Consider the following 26218-nt stretch of genomic DNA (forward strand, 5'->3'; position numbering starts at 1 on the left):
TTCTGACACACAACCTCCAAGAAAATAAATGTTTTAGAGTGCTATCATAAACCTGAAAAAAAAAGTGAATACCTTAATTGTTAGACTACTTTTATTTGGGTGGAAAATGGACAGCAGTTTCTATTCATGGTCAGTTATTTTCTTATTTATAGCCTATCTTTTGTTAATATTTATATGTATTATTTAAATAAACCTAAGGCATGCTAGTCATTTCCACAACAAAACTTCCAGCTGAGCACCAGATAATGCAACCCCGAAATGCGATTGAATATCTGCTATTTTTACAGTTCTCAAACGCCCCCACCTGGTTCTCCACTTGATGTGGCCAATTCCAATACGTGACCAGTTATGGCCACCACTACTTCCGGGTTTGCACAAATTGATCAAAGCTACCCTCTCTGCTTTATGCGCCCTACAACAACAACACACGCGCGCGCATTTGGAGAAGCAAGCACGGCATTCACATTGCACATCGGGATCCACCAACATACGGACGGACAGGGGACGGCTCCTTTAAGAAAAACTAAGTCAGAAAATATCACCCCTCCTCCTTCAGATCTCCACTTGGATGGTATTGCATCAAAGAAAACCTTCACTGGAGTTGCAAGTGATCGAGGAGACGATGGGGACTGTTTTTGAACATCTCTACATGAATATCTGAAGCATTCCAAGTGAGGGAAGAGCGCGACGAGTCATCATTAATTAAGCAACTTGACAACCTCGATATTGATTGACAGTTTGCTTGTAGAGCGAGACTAGTCTCAATGTTTTTTTTCTTCTGTAAGGGGCATTTTACACCAGTTTCAAGCGTGAAGTCGTAGCCAGTGTTGCTTGTTTATGAACGGTCTCCAGGAGAAAGCGAAGGAGCGCTATACTTGATTGTGGTGTTTTTGTCTTTAGCTGGATTTATGCTGACGGTCTGGCAACCATCGTCTCTGGAGAGACCACAGTATTCCTAATCTTGCATTTGGAGTTAGGTCTTTGTTTTTCCTCAGCCCTGGCCTCGTAGAAGACGTTTAGAGTCCGATTGGAATCGGCTAGAGTGACAGGCCGATGGCACAACGGGTGCGTATTGACAGAACTTTTAGCAATGGCAATAAAGCTACAGTTGAGACGTGGCTGATTACTGTGCGCATTTTTTCGTTTGTATGGCACAACAAGCAGGAATCTATGCAAAAAGAGGGTGTTTGGTAGAGCTAGCCTACTATTCAGCATTTGAGCGTGTGTGAGTAGAATAAACAATAGCATTTTCGTATTGTCTAAAGAACTACAGACTGCAGACTGCAAACTTTATCACATAATTCATTTAACCCCACTATTATGACATGTGTTTTGATATTCTGTGTTTCATAAACGCCCCATCAGTCTTTGGGGGTCCAATGTTTAATGTAGGCTATAACCAAGTTGTTACACATCAACTTAAACGATTTACAAAAAACATGATGTAACTTTGGTAATAAGAACATGGACGACATTTCACAAATATTTTGTGTGTATTCAATTTCAGTCTGTACAGATATGAGAATAATGTCGAGAATGTTCGCTTTGGGTTTAGTTTGTTGATATCTGTCCTTTTCAACATTTCATAATATGTATACATTCTTATCTGACATATGACATACAAATAAATCAATTCAACATTTAGAATAAAACATATATGATTACGTTCTCAAAATATACTCCAGATAGTTTAGATAGGCCACGTAGCCATGCATGAACAATTCGCCTATCTAAAATGCATATGTTTTTTTTTTGTTTCTTTAAGCTATTAGTTTTGTCAAGATAAACAAAACAATATTTGATTTCTTGTAAATATTAGCAAGAATACAGACACACAAGTGTAGACATTTGTGATATTGTTTTGTCTAAGCAAGACCCTGTAGTTCTAATCGCCTGAAAGAATTAAGCATACCAAAAACGTTTGAAAGTTTTACACACATAAAAAGTGAACTGCCTTTTTCACAACGTTTTAAAATGTTAATGATTCAACGTAATCCACAAACAATGAACATTTTCCATTGATTTTCAATTAGGTGATCAACATAGGCTTTTATTGCCACTAATATACTTCCTACCACTAAACATATGATAGGCTACTATTAGCATCATATACCTAACACATTAGCACGTATTTTCTATACTAATTTAGTAGGCCTAGACTTATTTGCTATTATTAGTATAGACTGCCAACAACATCATTTAAGCTATTTTACTATTGTTGTTAATATACTTTTCTTGTTATTAGTCTTTATATTTCGTTTTTATTGTCAGTATTATTACATTATTACTTTTACTATAGCTATTATCAACACAGGCGTTCATTCAACATGAGGAGAGGTAGCACAACGGTCGTTCTTTTAGAATATTCTCTATCTTTCACTTTTGACAGTATGAAGACCTTCCCCACTATGGAATGGACGGAGTAGGACTACCTTCGAGTATGTATGGGGAACCTCATGCAGCGCGCTCCATGCAGGCGGTTCACCTGAACCACGGGCCCCAGTTCCACTCGCACCAGTACCCGCACTCAACACACGCCAGTGCCATACCACCCAGTATGGGCTCCTCTGTCAACGACGCTATAAAAAGAGACAAAGATGCCATTTACGGGTACGTTTATTTTACTGCCAACGTAAAGTGTACAGCCATTGGGGATATCAAGCACCACAAATGTGAGCGATTGAAAGTTTAAGAGAGAGGGAGGCTTTGGGAAATTCTCGCTAATTATAACCGCTTCTGTGTTCGGTCGTTACGCATGGCGCTGTATAGGCTTATTTAAACTTTGTATATCTGTTTTGAAATGTTACATTATGACAATATCCCCTGAGTTTTCGAAAAAGATACATAGGTTTCGTTTGCATTTGGCTTTCAGTCAAAATATAATGTTATTTTGCATTCACCAAATTCATGATATGGATGTATTATATTGTTTAGCGGGAGCCAGTGGTTGAGTTAGATAACCTACCTCCCAAAATGTTTGTAAATCCAACTCTCAGAATTAAACAATTGTACATCAAACACATTCTCAAACTACCCTGCCTACTTCAACAAATGTATAGGCAGTGTTGTTTGTATTTGTGCGCCATAATATAAGCATATTTTCAGGCCAAGTTTAATAGTCTTAAACTCTATTGACAAGTTCATCATGTAATTCTTTTTTGCCTGAGTTACTCTCACTGAAGAATATGGTGTTACTCGAGGGCTGAGGTTGCCATACGACCAGTTATGCCTATATGACCGACTCATTTCATGCAGTAAGACTAGGCCTGCTTTTATGTAATTATTGTGCTGTTACATTTCTGAATGTTTTATTAGTGCAATATCTATTCAGTTTGCAACTGAAAACAGTAGGCAATGTGATTGAAAGTCGATGTAACCCACTTTCTTAGTTTGGGCCTGTACCGACACGCAAACTTTCCAAGGCCGCATTACAGCGTTAATGTCCCCTCTCTTCCTTTTAGGCATCCCCTTTTCCCACTTCTAGCACTGATCTTCGAAAAATGTGAATTAGCAACTTGCACGCCGAGAGAAACTGGGGTCGCTGGAGGCGACGTGTGTTCCTCGGAGTCTTTCAATGAGGATATAGCAGTATTTTCAAAACAGGTTTGACATATCTATTTACTTGTTTTGTTGATGTTCAAATTCGTATATTTTAGGGTAAATAACCGTTGTGCATTGGTACTTGTTTTGTAATTCTGCATTGTGAAAACTTTGTAAGCAGCAAGCTGTCCCATGCATGTGAACACCATGGTGATGAATTATGTATGACGAACAGTGAACTTGTAACACTTTTGTTTCAGATTCGATCAGAGAAGCCTATATTTTCATCAAATCCAGAAATTGATAATTTGGTAAGAACTCACTCGCTTTAGGCCATTCACAAGAACAGTATCGAACAGTTGGCCTATGAATACATGCATTCATTGTCTACAATAGCCGACACTTTAGTGTGAATTTGACTTTATCACAGTCATTGTTATTAATGGCGTCATAACAGATACACGTTTGTGTAATCGTAATCTGTCAAAAGATTTTCTTGTCATAAAGTTTGTTTGCTTTCATGCTAATCATTTTAAATCCTGTTGATCCCGATCCATTGCCTACACGTTTTTAATGGCCGTGCGCGTGCAAACACACACCCACACACACACACACACACACACACACACACGCATGCACGCACACGTGCACACACACGCACCCATAATTATAATAATAATGTAATGCTCCAAAATGTGAATAAAAATGTTTTAATGCAAACTTTTTCCTCCTAGATGATACAAGCAATTCAAGTATTACGGTTTCATCTGCTCGAGCTGGAGAAGGTATATTTACTCATAACCATCTCATGCACTGTGTGACTGATAGGCCTGCTGCTGTACAAATCGGATATTTTATCACGGTCGATTGCGATGATGCATAGCATTAGGCTATAACTCCGTAGTAGAGGTGTAATAGCGGTGGTAGTATATTTGGTTACCCAAATAACATTTTTATGTTACGGAGTTGATAATGTTGTCATTGATGGATGCGCTTGCAGTCGAGGACGTTTATATAATAGTCGCCATATTGCTCATGTTGAGCCTATATTAGGGAGGAGATAAAGTTGCTAAAGTAGCCTACAGTTCTCGCTCAATTATATAAAAAATGTAAGAAAAATAAAGTAATCATTCGTTTTTCTACAAGTAATGTAAAATGTATGTAATGTAATATAGTTCTGCTATTTCTGAAGCCAATTTGCTTGAATAGTAATGTTGGCCTGTCACAAGGCGAGGGATAGGCTATTCCTTATAATACCACTGATTACCACCATCTACATGTATTTTTTTAGGGCTTTCCCGTAGGGTATAGTGTTCACTCAGTTTTGATACATGTTTGGTTGTCCTCTGCGTTTGCAGGTACACGAGCTATGCGATAATTTCTGTCATCGATACATCAGCTGCTTGAAAGGAAAAATGCCCATTGATTTGGTCATAGACGACAGGGACGGTGGAAATAAATCTGACAGTGAAGATTTTACAAGATCGTCTGGGCCTCTTGATCAGGTAAGCTCTTGCCTATTACGTGCGTATTAATACAATTGTCGTCTGTTACGTGCATTTGAATTGTAGCCCTATACAGAGAACACTTCGCACGCATTTTATGCTTTCTAGATCGTTTTATCAAAATAGAGAGGCCTATGGAAAAAATATAATTTAGGAAATTGTTGGCCTTAAAATGAAAAGTGACTTTAAAATAAATCAAATATTAAATGTAGGCCTAACATTTGACAACATGATAATGAGAACAACGTTTCTGTTCCATTTCATTTCAAAGCATAATAAATTGTTTTATTTTTTTCGGACATTTGGAAAAAACTTGTTTGAAGTAAGGATCCCGGTAAACAATTGCTTGGCTTTTATTATATTACTTCTTGAATAAATGCTTTGAGAGACTATGATAAACATTTTAATTGTTATTATGCTATTTTATTGTGTTTTTATGTGTTATTTATGTTCATTGTGCTCGGCATGTGCTCGAAAAAGATATCATTGATCCAAAAAGGGACCAGAGGTGTGGAGTCAAATCTGCTATTTTTTTTCGTGTGAATGCAACCAAGCAAGTTTTGAAGTCACGTTGCACCCACCCCTTGAGCAAGGCTTTAGGAATATGGAATCCCTTCCTCCGAGTGCCATAGCCACACAGCGACTTGTTAACCATTTAACCCTTTATTTACCAAAGCAACGAGCACAAATCCAGGCAGTTTAGTGGAGTGTCAAACGCTCACAACTCAAATGTCTCTGTGTTTAGTTTCAAACACCCTCCCAAGCCTATATTAGCCTGTTGTTGAGATGTTCTGAGTGTCCCATTCACTTTACTACAGGGTTCCAAGCTCTGTATTATAAAATAACCCTCTATCCAAGTCTATGCTGTATTCTAGTATGAATCACACTACTATATATCCACAAATGAATATGTATCCCCTTCAGTCCTCTCACCTCCATCAGGCAGTGAGACTTCCCTCCAGTAGTACTTCCATCACATCTGCTGATTTGCACTTTGATGGTCATCTTTGATTGCGCTGTCACCTGCCAAAGTGTTTTTATTATTATCGATCAATCAACATGATCTATGATGAGCGCAGGTCCCCTGAGTCTTATAAGCACTCGTAATTTATGCTTTTGATTTAACAAATTGTGTGGCTCAGTCGGTAAGAGCGCCGCGCTAGCAACGCCTGTCGTAGGCTCGATTCCCACTGGGGTTACATATACTAACATGTAAGTCGCTTTGGATTGAAGCGTCTGCTAAATGGCATATATTATGAAGCAGCACACTAAAGTGTAGCCCCTGGATGTGGAGGTCAACCCAATAACCCGTCCCACCAGCCTTCACTCACTCACCCATAAGTCCATGAATGGCACAGCACCCACCCTACCTTGCAGGCACTTTGTCCCCACACCTCTAGCCCAATAGTGTACCATTTTCACACTTAATTCCACACTTAATTTCTCTTCTCAAGTGGGGCTGCTTAGGGAGTACCTACTGGTTATGGGTGGATATTGGGAGGTGGTGGCGGTGTGTGAGTGTATATGCATGTGTGTGTGTGTTTGTGTACATGTTCGAGTGCGTGTGTGTGTGTGTGTGTGTGTGTGTGTGTGTGTGTGTGTGTCTCGGTACTTGCCACCCTCGGTCTCTCGGGAGCGGTTCCATTCTGATTGAACAAATCTCTTCAGCCCTATACTCACTCCCCCTCTTCCATCCCCCTTGGTCGTTTCGTTGGGAACTCCTCTTGTTGGAGTTGGCCATTGCTGCTTTAACCATTTGTGTTCTGAGCATATGTTCTAGATTACCACAGCCTGACAGCATTCTCATGGTATGCAGCGTAATACATGATATATATTTTTACTTTTTTTCCTTCCCAAAGAGGACTTATTATTATTCATTTGCTGGTCAAAAACAATTATGAATTATAGGGTTAGCATTCTGACCTGGAGTTAGCAATGAGTTAGCCACGATGCACCGCCAACTGTGGGGAGTAGCTAGCCAATGTGTACAGGGCTGTGTGTTTGCAATGTCTACAGGCTATTTCTCCTTTTCCCCCCACATGATATGTACTGCGTATGATATGGATATGATATTTTAAGGAAACTAAGAATGCGGCTTTCGTGCCGACATACCTTGGGTCTCCATCCACATCTCTTTTAATCAGTCGCCTGTGGACTATTCTCTATGGATAACTTCACTTAAAGCCCTTGGTTTCTATATGACGAATAGACCATTCACACGTTCTCTGTGGTAAATCGTATTCATACTGTAGTTTCTTGGCTGATTGTCGGTGTCGTGTCATCCAATCAGATCTCGTGGAGCAGAGACCACGATGACACGGCGTCAGTTCGCTCGGCGGGGACGCCCGGGCCATCCAGTGGGGGACACACGTCACACAGTGGGGACAACAACAGTGAAGAAGGTAAGGACTCACTGATAGGTAAGATAACTGGATAGGTGTCCATCATTATTGCCTTTGTCTTTAAAGTATACTTTCATATCAGTGGGAGGAATGAGGAAGCTATTTTAGAGTTTTGGGACAGATCAGATTCACTTACAGGTAGAAATACTAGAAAGGTGTCCACCATTATCGCTTTCGCCTATCCAGTACTTTCAGATTAGTGAGACAGTGTTGGGACTGATCCGATGTCAAGCCAATTGGGTGAGTGTCACGTGTTGTCGAGTTTGGATTGGATGTGATGTGGAATAGAAAGACAGACAGCAGAGAGAAAGAACGAGTGAATGATGAGGGTTGACAGAAAAATGTGAATGCGGAGCTCAGCCTGGGACTGGATCTGGAAGAAAGGGCGCATTATGTTCTAGTCGACTGAGCGACGATTTATATACCAGCCTCTGAGCCTCTTTTATTTGGACATGGGGAAAGTGTAATAACAGAGAGCAACACACACACACACACACACACACACACACACACACACACACACACACACACACACACACACACACACACACACACACACACACACACACACACACACACACACACACACACACACACACACACACACACACACACACATCCAATGCTAAGCTAGCTCCTAATGGTTGAGGTAGAGAAGAAGACTAAAAGGGACTCTCTCACCTCTGCTATTGGCCGTCTTTATGAGCAGGGCTCTGGGTTTGTGGACTTCCACCACACTATCTAAATAGTTTCAGGCAGATGTGTATCACCTATTAGCAGGGCCATTTGCAAAGTGCTGTTTGTGTGCCAAGTGCAACAAGCGTTCAGGGGTTTTGTTATCTCCCGAATACATTTTCAGTTTAGCACCGCCACGGGTGGACTGCTTCGGGGATATCTGTGTGTTTTAACTCCCAAACACAAATACAGTCACACAGCCAGAACACAAGGCCCAGAACACAAGGCCCAGAACACAAACACTCCTAATGCCCTTTTTATTCCCCATTTGGATGGTTGGGGAATTGTGGCTCCTTCAATGGAAGTATTTGACAGAAACGTATTGGTTGAGCTTCTGTTGGAAAGTGGACTCTTGGTTGATCCATATTGGGGTATGTAGTCCAGTGATACCTTAATACTGGTTCCTTGCATCACGTTGATAGGCCTAGAGGACCAGAGAAGCTACCATTGGATAGTCATGGTTTTCCGACTTTTCAGGAAAAACCTGATACATACCTGAGGAGAGATTTGTTATCTCCCACTTTAACTGAAAGAAGAACTATCTCTCACCTGTAGGGAGGGGAGGTGTCAGTGCCGGGAAAAAGAGGAGGAAGAAAGAAAACAAAGGGAAAGCTGGTAAATAATGTCCCAAAGAAGGCAAACAGTTTCAACGACTTAGTTCATCGCTATGGTGATGTCTGCAGTTTGGTCAAACATTTAGCTTCTGTTCATTTGAACTTGCTGGTAGCCGATAGAGAAAGTCCATCCAAGACAAGTAGTCAATTCATCTCAATCTTTTCTTTGTGCATTGTCCGTGTTTTGTTGTCCATGGTTGCTTGAAGTTATCACAAGCCTGACCTGAGCATCGAGGCCATTCTTCACAGACCCTTGGATTGGCCGACAATGGTCACATGGCTGCCTTGCTCCTATAGGGAAGTGCGTCTTGCAAGAAAGGACCAATGGTGGAAGCCTGGTGCAAAATAAAAGGTCCTCTCTCCTCCCAGGCCCCTTGCACCAGACCATGGCCAATAACATTTTGTGCAAACACTTCTGAAAAGCTCAGCAATTGAGCAGGCCAGCAGCTGCTGTGAGCGCCGAGCTTTGACAGCTTGACTTATAATGTTTGCGTGAAAAGTGCAAGTGGATTTTTGTGCCTCTGAATCTTGATGCTGGAAGAGAAAGGAGCAAGCAGCAATATTGAACGGTAGAAGAAAAAAAGGGTGAGACTGGAATGAGGGCAAAGGAAATAAAAGAAAGAGAGAGTGAAAGAGAGTGAGGATGAGCAATGAATCCTTTGGTTTGGCGTGGGCATGGTCAATGCTGCATAACCACAGCTGAGCTAACTTCATGTTCAGAGTTTTTTTGGGGGGGAAACAAATTCCTTTGTATGGCCTCACTCTTTCACTGGAAGCCAGACAGGAAAGCCGAGAGTAGCAGCGACTTCCCGTGCAACCACCACTTTCTCCGGACCTCCCAGAGTCACTGCATCGCTTTACTCCTTCCTTCGTCTTTTAACACAACCCCCCTTCACAGTCACACATAGCTGGATGTAGAGGAGAATTTGACATGTGCAGCTCTAGTCGCTGAAGAGCATGTCCCCCTGTCTCTACCCGGTACACAGGTTGTCGCTGTGAAACTTGGAGCTGTCACAAACCATTAGCAGGTTGGGTCCAAAGTCACCACGGCGGTGACATATCTCTCCTCGTAGTGTTGGACTAGAGAATGCTGCCATGACACGGCGCATTGCGGAGTGTAAATCAGCCTGAGGGAGCCCGCCGTCGTCCCCCTAATGAGGCCGAGAGCTTGTTTATGGACTTCAGCATCATTTTTATGATTATTTCCACCTTCTCAGACTCTTGTCGGTCCCAGTAGAATCTCACCTCTGTTTTGGCGGCAGAGGTAATGGCAGGAGAAGCCTAAGCGAAGTCAACCTCCCAGCTAGTGAAGTCACCACTGGTATTATACTAATGTGGTCAGTAGTTGCTGCCATATGCCTGCTCTGCTTTAACTGACTGTCTCTAACCTTGCCTGTTGCTGTTAAAAGTGGCAGGAAATAAAATAAAATTAACCTCATTACATGGCACTTGACGAAAATACTGCGTACGGCATGATTTGTAATTGTATTTGGTGGAGGAGAGGTTAGCAGTTAGTGGGGGCTTTGGTAAAGATGAAATGGACTTAATGTTGGATCAAAGGAAGCCTGGTCCCAGATATGTTGTGCTGTCTTGCCAACTCCTATGATAGAGTTGTCAAGACAGTACAGACAGATCTATGGTCAGGCTACCTTCAATCCAGCATTTCATCCAGTTCCTCTTTAGCAAAGCCCCCGCTGTGCCGCAGACAATGACCATATGAGTTGGCAAGGCAGCACAAACCGATCTGAGACCAGGCTAGATCGAAGGAGCATTCACTTCCAATGAGACATCTTGGATTACGAACCCATGGCCAGCAGTGTAGCTCTCCCAGGCCAGATGGGAGCTAAGTAAACATAAGAGATGAACTTTAGCGGAAAAAACAGCGAGAGGAATAAACTGGGTATTAAATCATTGGCTGGTTTTGGACTACGTCTGCGTCCCAAATGGCACCCTGTTCCTTACATTGTGCAGTACTATGGACCCTGGTCAAAAGTAGTGCACTATGTAGGGAATAGGGTGCCATTTGGGACGCACACTATGTCTGTGATATCTTGGAGATGTACTGTATGGATTTTGGGGGTGGGCAGATGGTGCTCTGGGTGGGTCATATCAAATCCACAGTACAGTCAGAGAGTTCAACCCCTGGCTTAAAAGCTTTCTGAGATGTATGTATATTCATAAATCTTTTCAAAAATATATATACAGTATATATGTTCTGGGGAGGTTTGGTGCATCACGTGTACGGTACATGGAGCGTTTTGTATGGAACATTGAAGACTCAACCTATTCGTTCAGACGCTCTATTCTGATTATTATGTGAAGGTTTCTTGGATGAAGATGTTGATGAGTCAATCATTTGAAATGTAGAGAGAAATAGATTTTTCACCAGATCCATCCGTATTTCAGCTCTAGAGCTATCTCCTCGCATTCTGAAAGACTGTGTAGCAGTAACTCTATTACAGCATCCTGCAGTTTGATAAATATAATCAGAGCAGTGATAAAACTGTGTAAAAGGGTCGAATTTCTGAAGAAAAAAAATTATCAGTTGCTGTCTTTTGGCCAAGATGCTGGAGCAGAATTCTCTCCTTTTGGTTGAAAACGTTTCTGTTTTAATGCACTAACTAAACACATTCAGCTAAACAAGGCCAGGAAAGCACGATCGCTGGCTAATCATGTAAAATGTAACATTATTCCTTCCACAACCCAGAGAAGCTATGTTCAAAGGTTAGAATTCCTGAAGCAAAATTGTGCAGTTGTTGACTGTTGTCCAAGAGAAGATAGTCGGTTGCCAGGTTGTAGCAGAATGGTCTGTCCTTATTCCCCCCACAACCTGGGGAAATAGAGTAAAAAAAAATACAATTTATGAAGTTAAACGAGCAGTCGTTGTCTATTTGTCCAAGAGGTGATAATCGGTTGCCAGGTTGGAGCCGAAATGTCCTAAACCCCGCTCCTTAGTTCCCCATGGAACCACGCACCCACACTAACTGTTGCCTTTGTTTGGACAGGTGACTGCATGGACAACGGGGTGGCCTCTCCCAGCACTGGAGACGATGACGACCCTGACAAGGAAAAGAGGGATCGTCACAACAAGAAGCGAGGAATCTTCCCTAAAGTGGCCACCAACATCATGAGGGCGTGGCTCTTCCAGCACTTGACAGTGAGTAGAGTAGTGGATCACCATTACACTTCTTAGAAGCCAAGCAGTGAGACCTCAATACCGGCGGCCATTTTGAGCTCCATGTCATGCCCTTTAGCCTCAGTTACACTTTATGGGTGTTTAGGGTTGTTGTGACAAGTCTGAAATGTAGCGATGAGGGAGGGGACTCTCCCCCTGCTGCCTAGCAGGTTTAGGAGGATTTGGCTGTTGAAATGACTTTTGAAATTACCACCGAAGTTGTCAAACTGAACCATGCATGCGGGTGTGTACGTGTGTGTTTTTTTTGACTAGTCATGTCAAAGCTATATGGATAATTCTTTTGTAGATAACTTCTCCCTAACTCTCCTGTCAGTCGCTACGAGTGCAGTGAGTTGTGAGAAAAGACTTTGGTTAACATTCACGCCATCCAATCGAGCTAGAAGGAAGTAGCAGTAAAAAGAGAGGCCATATTTTCTGTGTCCATAGTCTCACGGATACAGACTGTTAAAGGGAGACATATCTGACAGACACAGACATATCTGATTTACAGCTTTGGCCAAAGCTAGCAAGCTAGTCAATTGGCCAGCAGGCACTGAGAGAGAAACACTGAGAGGATTTTGCTATGCAGGCATTTTCCCCCCTTTTTCTGTCTGGGCTCCATACAAGGAGAGGCTAAATCGGGATGTCTCGATGGGGGTCAAGGTGGCTGCCAGGACCTACCACTGAACCTGGGGGTGGCTGCAGCATGCAGCAGATGGGATGTGGGAGAGAGGGAGGAGAGATAACCCAGGTAGAGAGAGGGAGGAAGAGAGGGAGAGAGAGTTGACCATAGACATTCCCAAGTTCTCTGGAGAGTAAAATTTTGGTGTGTGTGTGTGTGTGTGTGTTTGTGTGCATTGCCAGTTAAGTGGTATTTAGAACTATGAGCACAGTATCTTCCATTTCCACCGTATCGATTCTCAAGGACTTGGTAAAGGTTCATGCATGTGGTCTAGCAAGCTGGCTGCGAATGTGTGTGTGCGTATGTGTGTACCAGGAATCCTGGTGAGAAATGGGGGCGCACTCTTGCCCCTCCAGCAGGGAACCACAGGCCTTTTCTTCCTCTTTCCATCCCCCCAGCTCCCCAAAGAAAAGGTAATTATGTGATAGGGTAATGGGACGAAACCCAGGCGTTCAGATTGTTGCCATGCCCACTACATTGTGGGAGGTTCTACTTAAATTGGCGGGTCGTTACCATGGTGAGGGGGGTAGGAGGCGGGGTGAGGAGTGAGGGAGGGCTTAGCAAGCACCCTCCTCCCTCCCTCATTTTTTTATTAATAATTCGGTTTTTTCCCATTTGTTATTTTTTTCTTCTCTTAGTTGTGCACAGAATATTTAAGCCTGCGAGTCAGAGAGGAGCCACAGCTTGTAAAAGAGAAACCACAGCAGAACGTGCTGTTTTCTTCACATGTTTTCGCTTCTCTTTTTACAAAGTGTTTCATGTAAAAAGCAAAAACCAACTGGAAGGCATAATCCCTGTTAATGCAATTAGAGGCTAATTTGCCACCCTCTTGCTCACAGATGTGCTGTAATAACAACGTGTGCTCCAACCCTGCAAGCACATTCTACCCAAACCTGAGCAGAAACAGGTGGGAAAGAAGTTGTACTGGGTCGCTAAGCGTACTGTAACTTTGTTTATTAAAATTGGGTTTGAATAAATGACAAGTTACCTGTAATTTAAAAAACACCCAAATCTGTGAGTTACGGAATGCTTTGGTCACACAGAGGTGAAGAGAACTTCTGAACTGGCAAACTGCTCAGTTAGACAAGTAGGTTGGAGATGGCCTAATTCCTGAACCTTAGAGTGCACATAACCCATGCCATGCAGAAACATTTTCTCCTGCTTTTCCGTCCTCTGGAGAAAAAAAAGAATGCCCTCCTAAGCAGAAAAAAAAGAGTCTGGTTAGCGTTTCACAGGAAGCCCCTGAAATGACCTCATCTCCTCTCGTCCCGGGATCATCAAAGGTCAAAGTTCGACAGGTCATTTGAACCCATTCGTCATTGGTTGTTTGTTGCCAGAGCCACCTCGGATGTTGACGTGCCAATCACCCATGGCAAACTGTGGTGTGCCACACCGCAGCCTATACCCTGGCAGGGAATCACTGTTCCCATGCCATCGGTAGCCAGCCAACCCCACCCCCCTCCCTGTTCCCCCTCCCCCCCGTCTACCCAAAGGCACATTTATAATGCAGTCTTGCCCTGATGTCATTAGATCTGGGACATGAAATGATACAAATTAAAAATTTACTATGGCCTGACTGGTCTCTCCTGCCCACCCAAAAGTCCCTGGACTTCCCAAGCTTTCCCCATATTTACTGTCCTCCCCCCACCCCCAAACCACCCCGACTAGCGCCACTCATGTACGTGTGACGAATCAATCCATCCATATTCATATTTGTAAATTCAATTTAGTCCCGGGGCTTACGGTTCCTGATTATTCCTTAATTCAATCCAAGCAAGCACTCAGAATTGTTGGCGCCACCCTATTAAAGAATTAAGAACATTACACATGGTGTATAATCGCGTCTCGGCCTCTCAGACTAAAAATCTGTTCCTCCCTTTTTAGCTGAATGCGCCCCTTTGTTGGGGGGCAATATCTGAATTTCTTCTTGCCCCTGTTTTTAAACCTTTCTTTTAGTTCCTCTGTTCTCGATGCCCATTTGAGTTATTTGAGTTCCAGGGAAATATTTGGAAGTAATGAGAAGACAATTATTGGAGTCAGTGGCAATCCAATTCCCTACATAGTGCACTACAAGCCCATAGGGCTTTGGCCAAAAGTAGTGCACTATGTAGGGAATAGGGTACCGTTTGAGACACATACAAAGAAGGGAGGAGCAGAAAGAAGGGGCAGCCAAACATTATATTTTTAGGAGACCTGTGGGGCATCTGAGTTCATTTATCCAATGCTGGCGCCCCATTGTGTCAGGGCATGGTCTTCGCTCTTTCTCTGGGTCCCTCACCCTGCAGTGAAAACATCATCCATTACCTTTTTGACAGGCCCCCAGGGACCTCCAGGGGCTTGGGACTCAGCGCCCAGCGGGGGTCGCTTTTATTGACCTCCCCAGAAATTCAGCATGTGGTCACATACATCACTGGCCAGGGCCTTTTTCTCTGACAAGGTAAATGGGTAGTGTTTAGATCCGAACAAATAATGAAGTGAGGAGAAGTGGGCTGATGGACAGAGGAGATTGGAGGAGATTGGCAGATGGCAGTACACAGTGAATGGGGGAAGCTTGAGTTTGATTGGGGGTGCGTTGGAGATGAGTTCAGCAGTTAAACCTGACTCTGTGGTGCTGTGTGGTGTTTCTCTGCAATTCATGTTCTGTCTTGATTGCTTTTCCCTATAGCAGCCGGACACACATTGGATGTATGTGGCCTGTTGCATTTTTTATGGAGTGTCCCCCTTCTTACCCTTGCCAAAATGCCACAAACCGTTTGTTAAGAGCACTGGATATTGGATGCTTTGTGAAGTTTACTATTTAGCCTTACTGTTGTTCAATTACATCCCATCTAAAGCTAGGGATCCCTCTAGGGATGTAGTGTTAAATAAAGGTGGGTGAACTCTGCACATCGAGATGACAAAAATAAAGTTAAAAAAAAAGGGTAATTTCCCGGAATAGGTGCTTAAGTTTGATTCAGATACAGTACGTTTACCCTCCACTATTTAGCCGCTCCTCTCAACTTTCACCTCTCACCTCTCGCCCCGTCCTACTCAGCTGTGTCAGGTTGTGGGTGTGCCGGACCGACCGCCCTCTGAGCTGCTCCTCACTCCAAATGAGGAGTAATTACAACCTCCTAACAGGTTTACTGGTCCAGTAAACAACATAATCACCCTCCCAAAACTTCTCCTGAATTGGCTGATCGTTCAGTCGTGAACTCAAAGAGCTCGCAGCTCAGACCCCCATTTGCTCACAGCAACCCTTCCCTCCAACCAGCAGGTGTGGAACAGAGTGACAAGCCCCCCCTGCCTCCCCTCTTACCCCATAGCCGTGAAATGCCACGTATTCTGTTACTGCCGTTTACTAATGAGATTGGTCAGTAGTAGGTACTCCCACTCATTAGAGGCCCTTGTTTTGGGGGGGGGGGGGGGGGGGGGGATTTGGTTGACGCGCTCCATCGCTAGGGCTAGCAGCAGAGGAATGTAGCCTGGGGCTTTGGGCCCTGTTTAAGGCCTTCATTGGCCTGCCTGCATGGCTGGATGGCTGGCTGGCTGGCTGGCTGCTAGGTGGGAGGCTGGTGGGAGACTGGTTCAGCTGGCCTGTCACCACCTAGGCTGCCTCACAACCCACAGCCCAGCGGCAGCCACTTAGTGGTCGACACCAGGCATGTCAGGGCCCACTATATGAGTTGTAGTGTATTGTGTTGTAGGAGAGTGGAAGAGTGTATGGTGTGCGTGTGTGTGCGTATGTGTACAGTATGTCCATATGTGTATGTGTGAGTGCGTACGTGCATGTGCGTATTCTCGCACATATGCTTGTGTGTGTTTACTACCTTCTCTAACCAACACCCCTCCAACACTGACTCTCTTGCTAGTTTCACAGTAAAGCCCCCTTTCCATTTGATGTGTTTAGACCTGCCTGCTAGGATCGACCTGGTTGACGATGCTTCCCTCTGTTGCTGTTAATGTGGTGCTGAAAGGTATGGCGACGGGGTGTTCCGCTCAGTGTGGTCAGGCTGGCTGGAAGTGGAGTGGGAGAGGGAGCGACATAGAGGCCTGTTGACTGTTGATAGTTGCAGTATTCCATGCTAACAGTTGAAATAAAGTGACATTCATTTTCAGGGTCAATTGTGTTAGAAGCTAAGACAAGTTATATTCATTTTCAGGTAGAGTTAGTTGTTTTGGAACTAGGCCAAGTTATATTCATTTTCAGGTAGAGTCAGTTGTTTGTAAAAGCCAGTTGCTTGGAAGATAAAACAAGGTACTTTCAGTTTCAGGTAGAGTCAGTTGTTTCTAATTCTAAGCCAAGTTAGGCTAATTTTCAGGTAAATTCTTTCGAAGCTAAGCGTAGTTCCATTCATTTTCAGGTTAGTTGTTTCAGCTAAGCCTTAGCGCAGCTCTGTTTCCCCCAGATATTTGTGTTGATCTGCACTACTTTGTTGCTGTTGGTGTCCTCCGTCTCATTGGAGATTTGCTGTCAGTTAGCCATTCACCCGGAAGGCATGGTTTCGATCTGTCCCAGCATGCTAGAGCGCAGTTCTTGCCTGAGCTTGGAGTGGCTGCTAGCTGGTGGCAGATCTGTGTCGCCACTCATGTCAGAGTGCTCCGAGTATAATGTCCCTATAGGCACAAATCTAGGATCAGCTTTAAATGCTATAAATCCTAACGGTAACCGTTACAGTGAAAAAATCACAAACTGACTTTGGATCAGCGTTGAGAGGCAACTTTATCTTCCTCGTGTCAGAGCCAAGGGTCATGTCCAGTAGGGAGAAAACGTTTAAAACAGAGCAAAAAGGGGAGGTACTGAACTCCAATAGGAACACATATTTTACGTTTTTGGTTGCAAAGCCTTTTGCTGCAGTGTGCCCTACTGAACAGGACCCAGGCCTCAGTGCTGATTACAGGGTTGGAGATGGCCCGGCCTTAACTCTGGGGCGGTTAGCTCTGGGTCCGTTAGAGCTGCTAGTCCTTGCTAACAGGATTATAATTCATAATGAGCGGGTGGGTCGGGATTAGGTCTCGGAGTGGAAACTCTGAAATTAGGCCTGAGGTTACCAGCCTTTCTTGTGTGTGTGTGTGTGTGTGTGTGTGTGTGTGTGTGTGTGTGTGTGTGTGTGTGTGTGTGTGTGTGTGTGTGTGTGTGTGTGTGTGTGTGTGTGTGTGTGTGTGTGTGTGTGTGTGTGCGCGAGTGTGTGTGTGTGTGTGTGCGAGTGTGTGTGTGCGAGTGTGACTGTGCTTTCACTTTTGTGTTCTGGGAAGATGTTACGGTATCTTAACTTGTTTTTCCTTCTGAATGTCATTGTAGAGATTGGTTCAAGGCGAGTTATTCCAATTTTCCCATAAATGTTTTGCTGCTATTTTCCCTTCTGTTAGTTGCTAGAATTAGCCACGTTATTCAGGAACAAAGGCCACTGGGAGGAACATGGAACATGTCCGGCAGACAGCGAGGGACAATTTGATGAGGCGACACCGAGATTATCACTTTCTGTGGCGAATGAGACTCCGTTTAGGCCAATTACCTACAATCAAATCACATGGAAACAAGAGGGCGAGACACCCATTACCAATTGATTCAGCGGTGAAGAAAAAATTCTCAGTAACCTCAAAGACCCTCTCCCTGTCGCCACAGAAAAAGGATGTGGTAGATACATATTCTCCAGGTGTAGAGCGTGTCATTTCTAGCTTTGTGCCTATGTGGAATTGGCCTGCGGGTATTTGGCATCTCAGATGGTTTGAACTGGTCTGATTTCTAATGTTCAATAACATTAGATGTTATGAAGCGTTGGGACAGTAGATGTTTGGACCTTTTCCTCTTATGGTCAATCTTCAGTTTGAGCTCATTTCCTATATCCTAGCTCCCTTGTTCTCACTGACTTGAGAGGTCTGGAGATGGTTGAAAGCCATAGGCTTGGTTTAGTTACTGACATAGTGCTTGCCTATCCAGTTCTTTCAGATTAGGGAGTAGGAGGGGAAAGTAAATAGAAAAGGGAGCGCTGTTAAATGCATTTTGGATTCTTCCCGTGTGACTTACACTCCCATCTCTACACACGAGTACACACACACACACACACACACTCCACACGCCTGTATCTATATCCCCCCACTGCTAAGAGAACCAGCTCAACCTACTCTAGGGCGTATCAGGAGCGTGTGTGTGTGTGTGTGTGTGTGTGTGTGTGTGTGTGTGTGTGTGTGTGTGTGTGTGTGTGTGTGTGTGTGTGTGTGTGTGTGTGTGTGTGTGTGTGTGTGCAAAGCACAAGTAGCACCCATAATTAATGTAGCTGTTTCTCCACTCGGCTAAACTCTTTAATTGGCTCACACACACACTCACAGTCTCTCACACACACACACACACACACACACACACACACACACACACACACACACACACACACACACACACACACACACACACACACACCATTAATTATACTCCATTTCATATTGCCCTAATGAGTCTTTGGAGCCATACCTCCGTTTGTTCACGCTAATTAGCCGGCGCTGCTTTTAGGCACAACAACACAAACAACACAAAAGGCGTTTTTTGTTTTCTTTCAGTTACTATTTCCTTTATATTTATATGTTCATTATTTCTCTTTTTCTCATTGAAACAGCATCCTTACCCTTCGGAAGAGCAGAAGAAACAACTGGCCCAGGACACAGGGTTAACGATCCTACAAGTCAACAATTGGTGAGTTGGACTGGGGTTGTTTGGTGTCTGCGTGTGTTTAACATGGCAGTAATACTTTGGCCACGGCCCAAATGGCACCCTATTTCCCATAGGGTTCTGGTCAAAAGTAGTGCACTATATAGGGGATAGGATGCCGTTTGGGATGCGGCCTTAGTTAGTTTACCCCACCTCAGGCAACCTGGGTCTAATGATTTGAGTGATTCATTCCTCTGGGAACACCCGACTGAAAATATCCCCCTTACAGCCTGTTGGCTTCAGTTAATTGGAATGAGAGGAAACCTGTAGAATAGTTCCAGTAGTGCGGGGTGCATTTACTACAGTATTTACTCATCTGAAAGAAGAAACTAGGACATTTCACTGTACTTTGATCTATTTTATGAATAAATATCCACAGTTATTAATGAAGTATGAGGTAATAGCCTGCAATGTGTTTAATTCTGGCTGGTTATGGAGGCAAAACATAGACAAGAATGATGATTCAACCACTCTATGAGAAATTTCAATCTTCACATGTACAGCTGTACAGACATCCTATCCAATTGAACCCTAGCCTAGGCAAATATACACAGCAATATACATTAGAAAATACAGAATACAGAAAATGCAATCAATGGTTTATGGTTTAACTCTACACCATTCCAACTACTGTTTAGCCTTTATATGCATGCACTATGCACAGGATTTCCCTATATGCAGCTGTCAAAATGAATACCCACAGAACAATCCTCTGTCAATCCTACAGCTATTGTCTGCAATAATCATTTGCCTATGAACCGGAGTTATACTGTTAGCACAGAGGTGGTTTGTCCTAGTTGGAAGTCCACTGTGTGCAGCTTAGCCTGCACTATCAGCTCAGACATACATATCACTGTCATGTCTACCTCTGATAAGCCTCCCAGTAAAGTAATAAAAACAATCCCGAATCCCAGAAAAGTGCTAAAAACAGCCCAGATGAACATATAGCCTACCCCAACTACATTCATCACTATTGCAGTTGTTAATGTATATTATTACTTTTTTCATTACAATTTGTGTTGTTTTTATTCCAGTCAATAGTCATGGTGTTCCCCGATGGTCATTCCACCCCACCACAACCCCTCAATAGTCTTCACTCTGCCTCCATCCCAATGGACATTTATTTATTCCTCACTGCCACAGTTGTTATTATGTATATAGTGCTATTTATATTTCTATTGTTGTTTTTTTATTACCATTTTCATTATTTTATTTCACTTAGTGCTGCATGTTGAAGCTCGAAGCCTAAGATTTTTACTGTACCCTGCAATCACACCGGCAACCCTGTACATATTACTATTCAACACTCTGAATCTGAATGTGAAACAAGGTTCATGAAATCAATAGCTTGCTAGTAACAGATAACATTCATATTCTGACTATCTCTGAAACTCACTTAGATAATTCCGTTAATTATACAGTGGTAGCAATACATGGTTTCAAAATCTTCAGAAGAGACAGGAATGCCAATGGTGGAGGTGTTGCCGTTTATGTTCAGAGTCACGTTCCTGTAAAGCTTAGAGAGGATCTCATGTCAAATGCTGTTGAAGTAATATGGCTACAGGCTCACCTGCCTCACCTAAAGCTCATTCTGGTGGGAAGCTGCTATAGACCACCAAGTGCTAACAGTCAGTATCTGGATAATATGTGAGAAATGCTTGATAATGTATGTGATATCAACAGAGAGGTCTATTTTTTGTGTGATGTAAATATTGACTGGCTTCCATCAAGCTGTTCACTCAAGAAAAATATTCAAACTGTAACCAGTGCCTACAACCTGGTTCAGGTTGTCAGTCAACCTACCAGGGTATTCACATTTTTTTATTTTTTATTTTATTTAACCTTTATTTAACTAGGCAAGACAGTTAAGATCAAATTCTTATTTACAATGACTGCCTACACCAGGAAAACCCGGACGACGCTGGGCCAATTGTGCGCCGCCCTATGGGACTCCCAATCACGGCCGGTTGTGTTACAGCCTGGATTCAACCAGGGTGTCTGTAGTGACACCTCTAGCACTGAGATGCAGTGCCTTAGACCACTGTGCCACTCGGGAGCCCAACTGGAATTCACAGGAATGAAATCATCCACATGTATTGATCACATCTTTACTAATGCTGCAGAAATCTGCTCTGAAGCAGTATCCAAATCCATCAGATGTAATGATCATAATATAGTAGCTATATCTAGGAAAACCAAAGTTCCAAAGGCTGGGCCTAATATAGTGTATAAGAGGTCATACATATATGTAAAGAATATTTCCTGTTTAATGAGGAGCAACCAGACACTGCACTTGACACATTTATAAAATTGTTTACTCCAGTTACTAATAAGTATGCACCCATTAAGAAAATAACTGTAAAAACGGTTAAATCCCTGTGGATTGATGAGGAATTTAAAAATTGTATGGTTGAGAGGGATGAGGCTAAAGGTATGGCAAATAAGTCTGGCTGCACAGCTGATTGGCAAACAAACTGTAAATTGAGAAATCATGTGACTAAACTGAACAAAAATAAGAAGAAACTGTACTATGAAACAAAGATAAATTATATAAAGAATGATAGTAAAAAGCTTTGGAGTACCTTAAATTAAGTTTTGGGCAAAAAGACAAACTCGGCCCCATTCATTGAATCAGATGGCTCATTCATCACAAAACCCATTGATATTTTTAAGACCCATTGATACTTTAATGATTATTTCATTGCAAGACTAGTAAACTTAGGCATGACATGCCAACCACAAATTCTGAACCTACACATCCATGCATAACTGAACAAATTATGAAAGACAACTTTTGTCATTTTTTATTGTGTAAAACGAGTGTGGAAGAGGTGAAAATAGTATTGTTGTTTATCAACCCTGTCTATTTGAAGATTTTGTCATGTCAATTCTTAGATGGGGAATTGAATACATTAAATTCTGTTCTAATTGTTAATTACATTGTTTCTTATTCAGGAGTGGTGTTTAAAAAAAAAAGTGGAAAACCCCTAAATTATCACATGATGAAAATCATGAAATCACAACCAATAACACTTTCACGTGTGTGTGTGTGTGTGTGTGTGTGTGTGTGTGTGTGTGTGTGTGTGTGTGTGTGTGTGTGTGTGTGTGTGTGTGTGTGTGTGTGCGTGTTTGTGTGTGTGTGTGCGCACGTTTGGAGAGAGCAAAAGGGAGACAAAAAGGAGGAAGGAAATATGTGGTTTGACAAGCCACCTGGGTCTGACAACTTGGATGGAAAACTACTGAGGATGACAGCGGACTATTTTGCCACTCCTCTTTGCCATCTCTTCAATCTAAGCCTACAGGAAAGTGTGTGCCCTCAGGCCTGGAGGGAAGCAAAATTAATTCTGCTACCAATAATAGCAAAGCACCCTTTACTGGCTCAAACAACCGACCAATCAGTCTGTTATCATTTCACAGTAAAGAAATTAACATATTTTCGGCATGCTTATAGGGAAGGGTATTTGACATGTACGGCACTTAAACAAATGACTCATGATTGGCTGGGAGAAATGTATAATATAAAGATTTATAATATAAAGATTGTGGTAGCTGTTTTGTTAGACTTCAGTGCAGCTTTTGACATTATCAATCATATTCTGCTTCTGGAAAAATGTATGTGTTATGGATTTACATCTCTTGCTGTATCGAGAGTTACCTGTCTAACAGAACACAGAGGGTGTTCTTTAATGGAACCCTCTCCAATATAATCCAGGTAAAGTCAGGCATTCCCCAGGGCAGCTGTCTAGGCCCCTTTTTAAAATCTTTACTAATGACCTGCCACTGGCTCTGAGTAAAGCCTGTGTGTCTATGTATGCTGATGATTCCACACTATACACGTCAGCTACTACAGCGACTGAAATGACTGCAACACTTAACAAAGAACTGCAGTCAGTTTCAGAATGTGTGGCAAGAAATAAGTAAGTTAGTCCTAATTATTTCAAAAACTAATAGCATTGTATTTGGGACAAATCATTCACTAAACCCTAAACCTCAATTAAATCTTGTAATGAATAATATGGAAATTGAGCAAGTTGAGGAGACTAAACTGCTTGGAGTAACCCTGGATTGTAAACTGTCATGGTCAAAACATATTGATGCAACAGTAGCTAAGATGGGGAGGTCTGTCCATAATAAATCGCTACTCTGCCTTCTTAACAACGCTATCAACAAGGCAGGTCCTACAGGCCCTAGTTTTGTCGCATCTGGGCTACTGTCCAGCTGTGTGGTCAAGTACCACAAAGAGGGACTTACAATTGGCCCAGAACAGGGCAGCACAACTGGCCCTTAAATGTACATAGAGAGCCACAGAGAACATTTATAATATGCATGTTAATCTCTCCTGGACCAAAGTAGAGGAGAGATTGACTTCATCATTTCTTGTATTTGTGAGAAGTATTAACATGTTGAATGCAGCTGTCTTTTAAAACTACTAGCACACAGCTCAGACACCCATGTATACCCCACAAGACATGCCACCAGAGGTCTATTCACAGTCCCCAAGTCCAGGACAGACTATTGGAGGCCCACAGTACTAAATAGAGCCATGACTACATGTAACTCTATTCCACATCAAGTAACTCGTGCTAGCAGTAAAATCTGATTTAAAAAACAGATTAAAATACACCTTATGTTACAGCGGGGACTGTGAAGAGACACACACAGGCACAGACACACGCATACACACACACACACACACATGATAACATACGCACTATACACACACGTACACATGGATTTTGTGTTGTAGATGTGTGGTAATAGAGTAGTGGCCTGAGGGCACACACTTAATGTGTTGTGAAATGTAATGTCATGTTTTTAATTGTATATAACTGCCTTAATTTTGCTGGAACCCAGGGAGAGGGGATCCATAATAAATACAAATACATGTGCCACAAAGATCAGATCTGAAATCTCAAACTCGCTCTTCCCTGAATAGTGCAGTAATATTATCAAAAACTAGTAAAGATGGCCCATGGTGTGCCACCCTGCCATGGTTATTGGGCGGAAGGTAATGGCTCACACAGAGAGGCCAGGTGCTGTAGCCAGGTAGAGAGGAGAACCCAGCATCCTGCACACCAGAATCATGCACACTCAGCTGCAATCAGCACTTTTGCCTGCCTGGGTCCTGTTCAGTTGGGCACACCGTAGAAAAATGTCTTACAACAGAAAACGAAAATCTGCAAAATGTTGTCATTGGACAGTTCACAGTAGTACCTTCCCGTTCCACTCTGTTTCAAAACTCATACAGAAAGGACATGTGCTGTAGCCAGGTAGAGAAGAGATCCCAGCTTGATGCTAGTGCACATTCAGCTGCACACTTTTCCTCTTTGAAGGATGGCGAGGTCGTGAAACATTTTGTGTGTTCCAAATGACACCCTATTCCCTTTATAGTGCACTACTTTTGACCAGTGCACCATACACTACTTTTGACCAGTGCCCCATAGGCTCTGGTCAAAAGTCGTGCACTATATAAGGTGTCGTTAGGGAGGGAATCAGGATAGGCTCTCGGAGGTGTTGCTTAGCTGCTCAACCTAGCATGCAGGTAGTGGTACCACACGGGCCCCATGGGAATCATGGGTGTGGGAGAGGTGGGGTGGGGAATGGAGGGAGAGGAAGAATCTAAAAAGAGGGGCAGATAGGATGCACATTCTGGATGGGAGGGTGAGTGGTGAGATATGGGAAATGTTGTTTCATTTGATGGAGATTGATGACTTCTCCTGCTATTAATGTAGCAGCAGTGCTAATATTGTCAACTATTATTTGTCTGTTACCGTGGCAACTTGGCTGACGAGCTGTTCAGAGGGAGTCCAGGGTTTTCTCTTGTATTATGCTGAGAAATACAAATGAATTCGCAAGTTTAGCCAACTTTGCTTTTGGTGTTTCTCCCATAAATGCTTTTAAATGGACTTCTGAGCACGCATGTGTGTGTGCACGCATATATCTGTATTTCTATGTACCAGTATGTGTGTGTGTCTGTCTGTGTGTGGAGAGGTGGCAGGTTCACAGTTTAGTTAATGGAAACACTCCTCTGAGTTTGGCGAGATGTGCCCACCGAGGGGTGTAAGGGGGGAAGGTAGGGTTTAGCGATGAGGTAATGGCCTCCCACTGTTCAACAACAGAGCCTAATGTTGCCGTGGGGAATTGTGAGCGACCCCCAAGTATGTCCTTTTGGTTAAAAGCACCAACCTTTGAATCACACACAGACACACAAACGTGCACAGACACATGCATGTATGCGCGTATGAACGTATGTATGTGTACAAGCACGCTGGCACACATGCGCACACACATTCACACATACATACACACAAGTACTGTTCTTGGAATCGCCGGCTGCGGTGGAATGTTACAGATATTCCAGCAGAGTGTGTGAAGGAATTCAGAGCCGTTTGGCCTCTCAACTCAGTGGCTGGCACTGACGTTTTTTCTCCCATTTTTTCGGTCCTCGCTGGAACTTATGAATCTAAATCGGTGGTGGAAAAAGCACCCAATTGTCATACTTTAGTTAAAGTCAAGATACCTTAATAGAAAATCACTGAAGTAGAAGTGGAAGTCACCCAGTGAAATAGTATTTGAGTAAAAGTCTAAAAGTATTTGGTAAAAAATATACTTAAGTATAAATCATTTCAAATTCCATATACTGTATTAACCAAACCAGATGGCACCATTTTCTTGTTTTTTATTATTATGGATAGCCAGGGGCACACTCCAACACTCCAACATCATTTACAAACAAAGCATGTGTGTTTAGTGAGTCTGCAGATCAGGGGCAGTAGGGATGACCATGGATGGTCTCTTGATAACTGTGTGAATTAAACAATTTTCCTGTGCTGTTAAACATTCAAAATGTAACATGGGTGTCAGGGAAAATAATGTATGGAGT

At 42.9% G+C, this 26218-nt stretch overlaps 1 protein-coding gene across 3 annotated transcripts in view; it reads left to right on the top strand.

The window, feature by feature from the left end:
• Window positions 1-503: 503 nt before the first annotated feature.
• The window catches only part of LOC106564847 (homeobox protein Meis1), a 35614-nt gene continuing 9899 nt past the window's right edge, over window positions 504-26218 (top strand). For 2 of the 3 annotated variants that reach the window (XM_014131302.3, XM_014131303.3), the window contains exons 1-9: window positions 504-1065; window positions 2390-2610; window positions 3462-3603; window positions 3801-3851; window positions 4275-4325; window positions 4899-5045; window positions 7336-7447; window positions 11802-11953; window positions 19244-19320. In XM_014131302.3, coding sequence (XP_013986777.1) covers window positions 1054-1065; window positions 2390-2610; window positions 3462-3603; window positions 3801-3851; window positions 4275-4325; window positions 4899-5045; window positions 7336-7447; window positions 11802-11953; window positions 19244-19320 — 965 coding nt within the window. In that variant the 5' untranslated portion in view covers window positions 504-1053. The other variant, XM_014131304.2, reaches the window with a different exon arrangement.

Source organism: Salmo salar, chromosome 12 (assembly GCF_965601325.2).
Source record: "Salmo salar chromosome 12, fSalSal1, whole genome shotgun sequence".
NCBI classification, from domain to species: Eukaryota; Metazoa; Chordata; class Actinopteri; order Salmoniformes; family Salmonidae; genus Salmo; species Salmo salar.